Source organism: Vidua macroura, chromosome 1, assembly GCF_024509145.1.
Source record: "Vidua macroura isolate BioBank_ID:100142 chromosome 1, ASM2450914v1, whole genome shotgun sequence".
NCBI classification, from domain to species: Eukaryota; Metazoa; Chordata; class Aves; order Passeriformes; family Viduidae; genus Vidua; species Vidua macroura.
This window is the reverse complement of record NC_071571.1, coordinates 23,812,407-23,826,795: the sequence shown is the minus strand read 5'-3', so window position 1 is coordinate 23,826,795 and position 14,389 is coordinate 23,812,407. Positions and strand designations below refer to the sequence as shown.

General features: G+C 36.5%; 1 protein-coding gene across 1 annotated transcript in view; it reads right to left on the bottom strand.

Moving 5' to 3' along the window:
- VPS50 (VPS50 subunit of EARP/GARPII complex) overlaps nt 1-14,389 on the bottom strand; it is an 80,581-nt gene that overhangs the window by 10,217 nt on the left and 55,975 nt on the right. Inside the window, exon 22 of the mRNA XM_053980677.1 lies at nt 12,446-12,526. Within this exon, the coding sequence (XP_053836652.1) occupies nt 12,446-12,526 (81 nt within the window). The remainder of the gene's footprint in view (nt 1-12,445; nt 12,527-14,389) is intronic.

Genomic DNA, 14,389 nt, shown 5'->3' with positions numbered 1-14,389 from the left:
GAAAACATGAAAACATACCGGTAGTTTTGGTTGGCTTGAGTTAGCTATTCATACCATGCTTATACATAGGCCACAAGAAGATGAGAAATGCTACAAAGGAAAGGCACAGCACCCAGAACAGGTAAGAAGACAGGCAGGATATGGCACTCATTTTAGTAAGAGCCCTGGGAATAGAGACCCTGGCCAGAGTCTACAGTCTACAGATGCTACAACATATCAGCCTGTAAGCATGGAATGAAAACAAGTAACAGTAACAGTGACAAAGTAGTGGAAAAAATAACTTTTACAAAAGTAAAATCAGTGGCTCAACATGGCTGCTATAAACAGCATAGGCACAACCAAACAATATGACAATAATAATACTTAAACATAACATTTATGTTTGGACTAAAAACAAATTAGTGTAATTCTGAAATTGCGGTTAAAAAAGGGAAAAAGATAAAGACAAAAACAACATAATGAAAAAAGCAGCTTTCAAGTTTGTGAATAGTTTGTTTGTTCCAACTAGAGATAGATAGAAATAAAAACAGAAGAAATTGCAGTGAAGCAACTATGAAAAGAGGGAGAAAAACAGACTCAAGATAACCACAACAGTAGCCATTAATTTCTTCTGGGCTCCACAACAGAGAACAACTGTGAGAAGTGACCCGAAATAGAGTACTTGCTATTCAAACAGGTTTTGTTCAGACACTTTTGCTTAAGGAGAAGAGGAAAGCAGTGAGCACCTGAAACACTGGTGGAAATTAGTAGTGGTGTCACTCATTCTATATGTTAGGATTGAGACAAAGAGGAATATTTCATTGCAGACCTCAAAACACCAAGAGAAGTATTGCACATACAATCAGTTGAAAACTGGAAAATCAACAGGGCAGTTATTCTGATAGCAAAATATCTGACAGACCCATTGTGGTAGTGCTGCAGCAATTAAAGGTGGGGCAGGTGAAAATTGATTATGTCAAAATGTGTAAGGACCTGGTGAGAATTTAAGTGATACAGGATGAGCAGAAAGATCAAAACTTTGCTGCTATAGACAAAGCAGCACCAGAATGTGTTTACTGCCTGGATGAATGCCAAACCAAAAGTGACATTAAGAATATAAGACAACTGAGAAGATAATAGCGGCCAAGCTGTTAAAAGTGGTTTGAGGTGTGGAGGAACAAAAATTCACAAGTTCCACTTTAACTCTCTCAGATTTTATTTGGCATTTTCCTCCTGTGGTGTGACAGCCCAAGGCAATAGGAGGTGGATTTGCTAAATCAGAAAGGCTCTTTCAGTTCTCCATCTCCAGAGACGTCAAACACAAACATAAAAATGGGCTACAGCAGATGGAACAATGCACAGTCTGGGAAAGCAGAGTTCTCACTAACAGGGGTGAGGAAGTACCTTCAGACTTATAAAAAAATACTGTAATAAAGTTACAGACATAAAACGCCAATAAAGCAGGGAACCTTGATGGTTCCCCACAGAAATTCTGACATTAAAACAAGGACTGCTGACTGAGAATTTCCATCAACACATCATTTGTAGCACTAAAAGATCTCACAGAAATACATCAATGAGCAGAAGATAAAGCTTCTAAAAGAAGCTTATGGCAAATGTGATCAGATACAGTTGCACTGAGCATAGGAACAATTATAAAGGCTAGCTACAATGTTATGTTATTTGAAAAATTAATTTTCTTTGCTCTGATCTGTGTTCACACTCAGCCAGATAAATCTGAAATTACACTGACTAGATGCTTCACAATACTATGAAGTTTGCATTCTGCTGAGTTTATCAGAATGGATAAGCAAGCCAAAAGGCCTGGATATTTGCTAAAGCTCATGTAACCTCTTTCAGAGGTTACAGGATGTGTACTTCCTGAGCACATCCATATGTTTACTGCAGATAGGCAATGACATCTAACCAACAATCAATTATCTAAAAGCATTAACTAAGGCAAAGACAATATTGATTAATTATTACAATTCCCTCTTTATCTGCCTGCTCTTTTATATTTTTCACTTCATTCCATTCTCAAAAACCCAGATTAAAAAAAAACAACAAAAAACCCCAAACAACCAACAAAATATTTAAAAAAAAACAGTTTTGAAGTGTTTACACAGGACAAAAGTAGCCAAACTCACAGCTCACCAAGCAATGCTGTATCCTTAGGAGAGACAATGAGTGACAGAGCTGGGGGAAGAGTGTCAGCAGTAAACATTTAAGAAGCTTTCTTTCTTTCAAAGACTAATTACAAATTAAGTAAAAACCAAATATTATGAAGACTTCATTTTGTATTTATCTCACTTCAAAGTTGCCTGCCACTCCAAACACATTTTAAATATTTTTTTTCTTCCTTTTTTCTTCTCATGAAGGTAACATCTTTTAAATGCCAAAAATGTGTTGCATCTGAAGAACATAAAAGGTACATGAAAACTGGCTAAGTCAAAGATAATGCTACCCTCAGCCAGGGAGTCAAACTCTGGTTCAAATATCGTGGCCAAACAGCATGAGCATTTCATTCTCCTAATTTGTTCTAAAAAGCAGGCACTGCAAAAGCATGTTGATAGCAAAAAGCAAACAGCCAGTGTGCCAAAACCCCAAAGAAGCACAGGATCACTCTGAAAGGGTCTCAGTGATGCATGTGTTTTTTCCTCCTGCCTTCATTTACAGAAATGATCAAATGACTGAAAGCAGCAAATAAATGGGCAAAATACACAGGCTGGAACAGGAAAAAAGGCTACAGACTATTTAAAGAAATCTGATGTTTTTCAGTGTACTGGACTTGCTAAAGTTAACCCTTCCAGTAATGAAGAAAATATGCAAGAAAATGTCTGTTGCCAGAGATTCCCTTTGTGTACCATATAAGCAGAGTCCTGTAAAACTGCCAGCCTCAAGAGGAAGAGGAAAGGAGGGGAGTGGAAGCCAGAAAATTAAATAGAATCCAGTCGAACATTAGTTTCAAGAAATGTCAAGTTACACTGAGAACATACTGTAGCACTCAGCATTAAACATGCAGAGAGCAATACTAAAGCAGAATAAACTTGCTTAGCTCCTCCCTGCATCAGAGTAGCAGGTCCTGCTGATCCAGCAGAACTGGGATATGTCAAAGACACATCACAGCCCACACAACATCCGTGTAAGAAAACTGCACAAAATAGATTTGATAAAATCATTTCAAGATATACATGGAACTGATGCAAACTACAAGACGCTCTTCTCCTTCCTTGCCAAAAAAGAAAAATCCCAAAGTGTTAAAAAAAATTTAAAAAAAAATTAAAAGCGCCAGACTTATCTGAACAATAACCAAATGAACTGCTGTAGGCACACCAGGACAGGTTAACCAGTATTGCCTTACAGCAGGTCTTACCTATTAAATTTTCTCTAGTCTTACTTTAATTTCCTCATACTGTTACAGGAAAAGAACTGTGTGTTCTAATGCTATACATGATAGGCATACCCAACTAGCAATTATTTTTACAAGCTGCTTTGCTATAAAGACCTGAAAATATCAGGATAAAGTGTTAAAGCAGGCTTATGGCTGCTTTGCCTATTTAAGGGTTGCTAATAACAGTAGTATGAGCTACAGTGTATGCTTTGGGAAGTATCTTTGCAAGATACCTACAGTTGAATTGAAATTCATCTGGAACATGCTTTTTACAACAAAAAGGTATGTATCAGCAAATAACAGGTATCAGATGAATGGGAGCGTGATATTGTTGAACTGTTGGGTACTTCACTTTATCATTTAATTGTTTACACCCAAGAAGAAAATTTTTAATGAACAGGTAGAAAAATAAAATTAGTGTAAGGAACAAGCCTCTCCTTCAATCTCTTAAAAATGTCATCTGTAACAAGAGAATGTTTTCATTTCAAGTTTGGCTGAACCTAGTGGTAAGCCTCTGTTAAGCCTTCCATCTCAATGGGAAGAGGAGACTACAAACTAATTACCTAAATCAGAAGTATAAATTAATAAGCTAATTATCTAAGTTAAAAATTTGACATTCAATTTGCAAGATAGACATTTTTACAGGGCTGATGTCATGAGAACAGAAACACTTTTATTTCAGTCATCCAAAAGAACTTATGACTGAAGCAACTGATTATCTGCTAATGGTGAAATAGTTGACAGTTAATTACAATCATCCACCTCCACTAACTTTAAAAAAAAACCCAGTAAACTCCACAACCTGTCCCCAGCACACAAAGTTCTGCAGATCACACGCATAACCAATAATCTTTTAAAACTGCTCTTCTTCTGGCCTAATAGTTTTTGCATACGATTTCAGTTTCAGAATTGTTTTGATTTAATATACATACACAATAGCAAAAATTTTAGGTTTGATTTTGCAATAACTCAAAATGTTACTGAAGAAATCCTGGTCTTAAAGGAGTAAGTGGTGTTCAAAAAGCATGGACAAAACTGTACTATCCAAAAAGGTTCTGGCAGTAGAACAGCCTACAGAAGCTGTGACATACCAACACTTCTGCCAAGAACTTGATGTGTGCTGATGGATGAGGAAAAGCAGACTAACCCCAAATGTTTACATAAAACAGGACAGCTCCATCATCTCTGTTTAAAAAACTGTAATTAATAGTTTCTGTAATATCATGAGCATTGATTACAAGAAAACAAACTGATCAAAGAAAGCATAACTTCTTATTGTATTCAAAAGCTGACAGAAAATAGTTCAACTAACTCCAAGTAGATGCTTAATGTACAAGAATTTTTTTATCACAAGAAATGTACTGAAAGCAACCAATCAGGCTTTTTTTTTTTTTTTTTCTCCCCTTACACATCCCTAACTGTTGAAACTGAATGCTGGAAATTATATGTAGGGGCAATTGCAAAAGCACATTGCTTTCAAGGTAAAAAGTACTTCTTGAATATGTTGTATATGTGTTAAGGTTTTAAAATGGTATTTTACAATACTCCTACTAGGTTTTAAGTTGCAAGATTAGTATTTTCTTGCTGAGGGGCACAAAACTTACCAAGCAGGTAATCTTGCCTCAACTAGCAAGAAAGTAAATCAAACATAAACAATATGATCAACACTCTTCAGGCATTAAGAAAGCTGATCTTTAAAAACCAAACTACAAACCATCTTGAGAAACCATGCTATTAATTTTCTATTATTTACAATCCTTTTCATGCAAATGGTATCTTTATAGCATTACTGAAGAGCCATTAAAGGGATCCACAAACTTCCCAACATTTACAGTGTACACGTTACACATTGTCTTTGGGTTGAATTGATCAGCATTGCCTCACAGCACACATGAGTTTCTGGTTTCAGCAGTGGGGATCCTCCATGCTCTTTGTCACAAAACAAGCATGTCCCAAACCTCAGTTGGGTCAGTCCCACTGACTTCAGTACAACAGTTCAATTAAGTTTGCACCGAAATTTCTGGGATCTTTCACATTGATTTTTTTTGTTCAAAGGTAAATGGCAGACTTTTTGCATTAAAAAAATACAACAATTTGGAAGGTTTATTTACTACTGGTTGTCTCAACTAATGCAGCAATGTCTCTATGAGGAATCATTGTGTGCTGACAGATAACTGAGCAAATGAGCCATGAACTATGCCCTAAAATAATAAATGTCAAATGAGACTCCACAGAAAACTACATGCACAGGCAGCATAAGAACCTGAACCACTACCTTGCAAACAAAGCCACGTAAGCTGGTCTGGTCCTCTCATACACATTTTTACTGCACCCCTTTCTTGTTCAAAGAAATTTTCTCAGGAAGAGCTGCTGCTGGTTCCCAAGTGCTCAGCTGTGACACTTGCAACCCTCAGGAAACAGCCCAGTTTTAGTGCCCAGCAAGAGTCTGAAGTGACAAAAATGTCCCAGAGACTGCTTAAAGAGAGGCCAAGCAATTGCCAAAACCCAGAAAATGTATCCAATTAAATACGCTCAAAAACTTCAGTAAATTATTCCAGTCCACTTGGTAATACAGCCAAGTAAGGAAAAAAAAAAGCTGTATGAAGAACTCTAAATTAATAACATGAGGAAGGAAATCACCTGCTGAAGTCCTAGCATAATTTCAAAGTGCTTGTCATGTCAGAACTTTGTATACACTGAGTTCTCTTCCCTTCACAATTCATACAACACCTCAAAATTGTCATTATGTACACTTAGAAATCTCTTTTTAAGAGGGGAAAGAGAAAACCCACAAACTGTTTTCTTCTTTTTTTTTTTTTCAGGGTTTTTTTTTTTTTCCTTTTAAGCAGCAGGAGACCAAGCATGGATTAGAAATGTTGCACAAGATATCTTCAGCCAAATAAAACCTCACCAAGAGTCACAGCTACCATTTCATGGAGGACCTTAGCTATGCCCTTTAGGAACTGCATCCTGTGCTAGGCTCAGCCATGTCAGGTAAACAGTTCCACAGCCAAGACTCTCCAGAGTTTGCCAGTAGTATTTTGCCAAACCATATTGTTATGGTTGGACACTGGCGCAATGCCAGCGTCCCCATGAAAATGTACTTTTTCTAAATAAATGCTGTGAGATGTTATCAGGAACAGAGCAGAGCAGGCTTAAGCTTAATAACAAAGGAAAAAAAAACTTTATTAAACTACTACTAATACAGAAAACACATAAACTAAATCTAGGATGAAGACTTTTTAAACTACCCCTCCTCCTCCTAATTCTAAAAACACCCAGCTATGAAACATTACCTGGGATTCTTGATTAAATCACTACTCTTTAGGTAATCTATACTCAAACTATCAAGGGAGAGAGAAGTCTCTCTTGTATCACAGACTCCCAGGAAATACAGCTGCCCCCCTGTGTTTCCCTGTCACACATGGCAACCGCCCGGAAAAAATCTGTCAGTGTGACACTCTCTATTCTATGTTACAGTGCTCTCACTACCGTGCATGGACAGACTGCTCATAGGGCTCTTTTAAGGATGCTTTGCCACGGACTTAAAGATATAACAGTTCAGTTTCTCATCCTGGGACTACAGTCCCCCCCATTTTCCCCTGGGGCCGAGGGGTCTAAAAACAGGACTCATCTTCTTCCCGAAGACAGAAGGTATTACTATTTTTTCTTCAGCTTTCTTCGTTTCTTGCTATTCTTGTGCTGCTCGAAGCTGAAACAGGTCTCTTTGAGTCACCACTGCATCCCTCTAAAATGCAGTCTCTATTGCAGGAGAGTTTGGTTCAGTCTATGGCTAACAAGAAAAGTCCAGTCAAAGCTACTTCATCATCTTTTCTTACCTAAATATTTCTTCTTCTAACATCTCAGTTCTCGGACTATCTCTCTTCCTTTACAAATCAAGGAAGAGTAATACTTTTAAAAAGCCCTCATTTCCTGGAAAGGGTTAAAAGTTTAGACTCCCTGGACAGCTGATATCTCAGTCCAGCATTCCGCCTCCCACGGTGGGCATCCCCCCCCCCTCTCCTTCTCTTCTGCCGGCAAATTTCTAGGTGCCGCCAGGCTCTCTGTCTCTTTCCCTCTTGGGGGGGGGGGCAAAAGCATCTCCGCTTCTCTCCACCCTTCCGTCTACAGGAGCTGGCTCAGTTCTAGACCCTCAGCCCCCCTCGGCCTACCTGGACAAGGCTGCGTGGCTTCCCCTCCCCCACCCAGCCTAAGGCTGGGCAGGGGGAGAGTCTGCACTCTCTGACGACCGGAACTAAAAGAGAGAGTTCTCTTGAGAGTTCTTACTTTTAACCCCCTGTGTTCTCAGAGGCGTGTCCATACTTTCAGTGGTCACTCTAGGTGCCAATATCCAAACCTGACCACTGATTAGTTTGACCCAACTTCCTGGAAAAAATTCACTTCTATGTCAAACCACGACACATATATAACAGGGCACCCATCTACACTACGTAATGTAGACCTGTGATGTGACATTTTAAGTAAAACCAAACTATTTGTTTCCAGCACTGGGACTAATGTAACTGAATTGCACCATTCCACAGGATAAAAGAGTCAAAGCCAAAATGAGATGGAAAGTCAGATATGAAGAAAAAAAAATATTCCTACCAATCTTATTTGTACATCTAAAGAATCTACATTTTCCATCTCTGCACCATCAATCTCTAACCTGACTCTGCCAAAAGACATATACTTTCTGGGAAAGGAGTCCAAAAGCCAAAGTAAAGACAGATTCTTAAATACATTGACTCATACTCATTTATATCAGTAATTCCTTCCATCTACTCTACTATACATTGCATTGCAATGCTTAGATACTTTACTACAGTGATTTTCTACTGATGTAAAACACAGTAACTTTAAAAAACTTCATTCTAAATTTCAGTTTTGCTTGAGCAAACCTGTTTGCAATGAATTATTTATGAGTATTCCACGGTTATTTGGTCTCCAAATCTCTTTTTGCAGCAACATCACTCAAAGCAGCTATTTACATACACAGGATATTCACAAACAAGATCTAGGCAATGGCAGTATCACAATTACATTTCATTTTTTGAAGATAAAGAAGCTGCTTAAAAACAGAAAGAGCAAGGAAACAGAAGTTTTTTCCTTCCAAAGCACTGATTATTCCCACCAAAGCACACAAGAAACTGATTGATGCCTTGTACTTCGGGCCTTAAAGCTCTCAGTGAACTAATATGGACATCATTATTGTGTAAAAACACATTTCTGTTAGAAATTACAAACACAAGCACATAATGTGTGTAGGTTTGTCTACATACTGACTTGGAAACTGCCAGTGAGGAGATACAAGCAACTCAAAAAAGGGGCTTGTTTTGATGTATTTAGCCTAATCTAAGCCACATCTGAGTGAGGCTGAAAGAACAGCACTTCTTCATCCCCTTTTCAGTCTTCTCTTTCTGTGTTTTCTTTTTAATACAATCTGCTTATATGAATGAGTAGAGTATTTGTAGAGTGCTACTTCTGGAGGATCCAGAAGTAATTATTAAATTACTAACTCTGAAGCTGCTGCATAGCAGAAAACTGTATGAAAGCTATTCTGTGCTAGATGTGCAAAGACCTGACTATGAAGTTCAGATACACATAAGAAGTTCAGTACAGTGAGGCCAAATAAATCTTTGAAAGTCATACTGTTCTCTTAACTCTCAGAAATGAAACTGGACCTTAAACTACTTTAAAACAAATACTCACAGTGATTTTGTTTCTTACACTTTTGATTTAGCCTAAAGGTATTTCTTTAAGGCAAAGACAAGGAGGTTGCATACAGAAAACAGCTTATTCAATCACTGTAAGTTGTCAGCACACTTCCACAAAACTTACTATAAGAAAGTAAATAAAGGTTTGCAATTGGTAGGCCCCTTTTATTTATTTTTAACTAATTCTATTTATTTACCAAAAGAAATTTCAGATCATACTTAAACCAGTATCTGTATTAGCAGTATAGTGCTTTAAAAGAGCCATAATTGGATTTCATTATTATTAAATTTGTAACAATTTGAGATTGGAAGCATATCTAAAGCACTAGTGTTTTAAGAACCTGTTTGCTTCATCATAAAGAACATCCAAATTTTAAGAAAAGTTCAAACTAAAAATGTTTTTGTATCCCAATTACAACCAGCATGAGCACACCAGCAGGAGCACATTTACTACCAACTGAAGCGGTTTGATCATTGTTTATTGTTTGGGGTTTTTTTTTTATTATAATGTGGTTTATCATTTATCAGTGTAAGAGAGACATACTGACGTTGAGTAATGTGTATCACAGCTGAGGTCACATTATTGCCTTGCAAAAAAAATTAACAGGATTAAACACATGTTTGCACTTCAGCTATTTCCTGCTCACTGTGTAAAACATTAATCTAAACTGCAGGAGGACTTGCTGCAGTTTATAAACTACAGTTGGTTTCGCTATGAAGTATTAGACTGCAAAAACCAGTGGAGAAGTGATTCAGCTATAGTTCAATGTTGAATCCTGCTCAGAAAGGACAAGGACCCCCAGCAGAAGCAGGAGGCACGTAATGCATGCGAAGGGATGGAGGGAAGAGTTCAGGAAGTGCTTCAAATTGCTGCAGCCTTTTGCACACTGGCCACAAGTCAGAAATCTGACTTAGTCGCTTAGTGGTCCAAATAAAAACCAGGAAAGTACTTCTTTACCAACTATGGTTAGTATACCGTAAGCACAGTATATATTAAAGGACAGAAACTTCTTGCACTGTAATAATGGGAAAATAGCGCAGTTCCATAACGAGTTAAGGAATGCCTCCAATCGACCTCCATATTTTTCATACTGAACATGCTACAAAAATGTAAGAAAGAATACTTAGTGCTTTAACTCCAGAAGTAGAACTCCCATTCCACATCACTTTTTCCTTCACAAAGGAAACTTAAAATTCAGCTGAATAACAATAAAAACAGTATTATTTAAAAAAAAAGGTATCTGGTATAAACTAGATAGCATTAATTCAATCCCAAACAGAAACTACCAGAATTCCACACAAGGCTGGAGGGGGTGGCCACTCAATCCTCCAATTATTCCTCTAACTCGTGACAATAAATTTGAGTAAAGAGGCCTTCATTCACTCATATCTCAAAAAAAAAAGGAATTGAGGAGATCCAAGAGGAAAGCTAGAAATTATCCAGTCTAAATTACTGAAGTCTTGATATAGACCACATAGCTCAACCTTCACAGTCATGGACAGATTTGTGAAATTATTCTGATCTATATGCAAGTCTGGCCAAGTTTTAGTCACAGACTAAAATTGTCAGATTCAGACAATCTTTATGGAAATAAAATATTGATGCTACCATGAGGAACTGAAGTGTGACAGAAATTAAGCCCTTAATAAAGTTACTGTGGGTAGAAGACAAGGCAACAACCTTAAATTCCCAACAGGCCATGAAACTGAATGCCCCAACACAAACATGAATACTTTCTGAAAGCAATTTACAAAAATTTAAAATAAGATCAGAGAATCCCTTGAGCAGTTCTGAACTGTCCATGCAGTCTCAAGAAAAGGCTAGTTTTTATGACACAATGAAAATTAACCTTGACTTTCACAAATTCTTAAAAATAAGTAAACAATAAACAAAAATACCCAGAATACTTTTACTTCCTCATAAATCAAAAAGTGTAAAATTTCCATTTATACTATAAGATTGGCATAAGTTCATAAGATACTAATAAACCTCATGGAATGTCTTTAAGCTAATAGCAGTTAGCTAAGATTTCTTTCTTCTTTCAAATCTTACATTGAACATAGCTATTAATTTCAACTGGCAATAACATTATCTATTACAGTACTATTAATGACTGAGGAAGAAAAACTGCTGTTATTTTTCCATTTCACTACTAGATTTTTTTTTCAATTATTTTAACTGCTAAAAAAAATGAAGGAACCATCACTACAGAGAAATTTTAAAAATTAATTCCATAACTTGCCATTTTTCCATAATTTTTTAACTGATTCATTTGCAAGTAATTCCTGTAATTAATTTTTCTTTCTGCATACACTGCCTTTGAGAAGAATATCACGAAGCCTTTTTCTCCTTTACAGAGGCCGAGGGTTATTAGTTATCTTATGCTCCCTCTACTGACCGTATAAGAAATGGCCTCCAAGCCTTCTAAGATCCTTCTCGGAGAGAACAGTTTAGGATTTGATATAATGCTTCAAGGAATTAAAAAAGCATAAAGTACACTTCTGTGGAGTGTCAAATCCTTGTGCAAGTCAGAGCAGAACATCTTTTTCCCCTTTCTAAGATACAAGCCTCAGAAAATAAAACCTTCTTGTAGCATCCATGGCATTAGGTACTACACAGGCCGTTTATGATACCCTGAGGAAATTTCTTCACAATGTTTCAAGGGTTTTATATTTAGGTGGAATATGAGAACTTCAAACTTCCATTTCTGGTGTAGCTTTTAGCAATATTTCTTTATAAACTCTGCTGTTCAGCTGAATCCACAGAAACTACCGACAGTCTCCTTTACCATCCTCCTGCGCAGGACAATAATCTACTCCCAGTGTGACATGAGCACCATATTTGCTCTTCACATTTTGAAAATAAATCATGAAATGACTAATGGTATACAATCCAGAAAATACATCAGGGACAGTTCCCCAAAATTAAGGGAGATCTTAGTATACAACCTCTATTATCCTGAAAGGTGAACAATCTTCAGGAGAGCTTACTGTTTTGCTATTCTTTTACTGAAGAAAAGTGAGTCATCTGTTTCTTTTTAAAAAATGTCTCTTAGTAAGGATAATACTGAATTGTCTCTCTTTATTACATGAATCATAATAGAATATTTAAATATCAAATTTCACTGTTACATCAAGCAAAATCTATTTAATTCATTTCGCTGTACATTAGAAACAAGTGATTATATACAATAGTGACCTCTACATCATGAAACTAAGCCTATGTTATTAGACACATTCACAATGAATGTTAAATGAGAAAAAAAAAAAAAATAAAAAAGCCATGATGAAATATATTTCCTGAATGTCGCACACAGACCTCTATCCCACTAAGCATTAACAACATCCAGGTACTTACCAGATCAATCAGACTCTCCTGGATTCTGTTCAGTGTGGTGCGTAATCTGCTGCTACTGAGGCCCAGTCCTGTTGATTCAAACTGGAAGAAATACATTCTGCTTAAGTTGGGAAAGGAAATCTCTTTGGTTTAAAGTTATACAGCAAAACTTGAGCTTGCAAAGACTATCCACAACTTACTTACAGTAAAATTTTAGCACAGAATCACAACCATACAAAATGAAAAGAAAATCAACAAAGGTCACAGCACTCAACACTGCACTGGTGTGAAGAATGACCTAATTATTTTCCATGAAGATGACAGTGTATCATTCATACCAATAAAACATCCAGTATCTTTTATTGTTATAATATTGTTATATATATATAATATATATGTATAGTTATAATTCCATATTTAACTGCAGGCCTCTAGATTTTCTCATTTGGGTGATGAGCTCGGAATGGTGCCCCACAACACCACCTCCAAGCCTCGCACTCACACCACACCCAAGTCAAATGGTTTTCACTCCTCTTTCTAGCTATACAATCTCTAGTAATCATCAAATATATATCTTGCATATGTAAAAATTATAACCACTGATCTTTATAAACAGTCATTATTACTTAATGTCTACAAAGATCTACCTCAGAAATGTGCCATCTTCATGTTCATGGCTCAGGAGTGTATGGGACTGATGCTCAGCTGGGTTATATAGTTATATATATACCTGTGCTATATATATTTATTTTATTTTTATATATATACACATACATATATATAGCTACACTAATTTCCTGCTAAGTGCAATGGATTATACCAGCTGAGGGTCTGATTTGACATGCATAATTATTGTAACTTCTGATCTTCCACTGTTAATAAAAACTTCCAACAAACTAACACAACAAAGAAAGTGGAACAGGATGTGTAACAAACACAAATTTAAGTCAACAACCTGGAAGGATTTGAATACAGTTCTGGTATGTGATTCACACCAAAAGGCAATTTGCTGAGCAATATTTAGGGCACTGTTGTACACTGCATTATTAGACTTCCTTTCAGTGGGCTCAATCAGGGAAAGAAGTATTTGAGTTTATGTGACCTCCTGCCCTCTGTTTGAATACAAACGGGTATAATTTGGGTCCCCATTTACTGCATCCAAAGTTTCTAATTTAAAATGTCATCTGCCCCAATCCTTCTATAAATTAAATGACAATTTACATTTGAGTTGAATTCTCACTGGAAGTACAGTCTGATGAAATCTCAACCTGATCTAGGAGACATGTTTACAAGAACAGAACTTCATGGCTCCACCATGAACATTTCACTCATCAGTACAGCTGACTCATTTCATACAAGTTTTTGATATTTCTATTTGCAGAACTATAGATTTTTAAATTTCATAAATTGATGACGTAGTAAGGCTAGTAAGCAGAGTATTAAACAAATTGCAGAATAATTCTGTTCATCACCAATTTTACCTCTAATCATTAAACTCTTTTTTGAGATATGGCAGGCTTAATCTGCAGCCCACAAATAAAAAAAGTTTTGAAAGCAATTCTGGTTACAACAGTGTTTAATTTTTGGCAGTGAAGAAAGCTAATACTGATTACATAGGATAATGATTTGAACAAGGTCTGAAAGCAACGACAGCATCATGAACAGACAAAGAACTCAACATGTATATTTTAAATCCCTGGTTTTCACTGAGCTGGCAATGAACTCTGTATAACCAATCGCTCTCCTTATGTGTGTACTAACTCACATATACAAAATAACCATAATATTCACAAATAATTTTAAACATTTAAGGAAGTTATACCAGCATACTCCAAGAATCCCATTTGACATTATTTTCCGAACAAAAATAAATCAGGAACTCTCTGAGTGGTCTAAATCACATACCATCACACATCTCTAATTTCTAAAGGTTTAGAAACACTATGGGGAGTGAGGACATTTAAG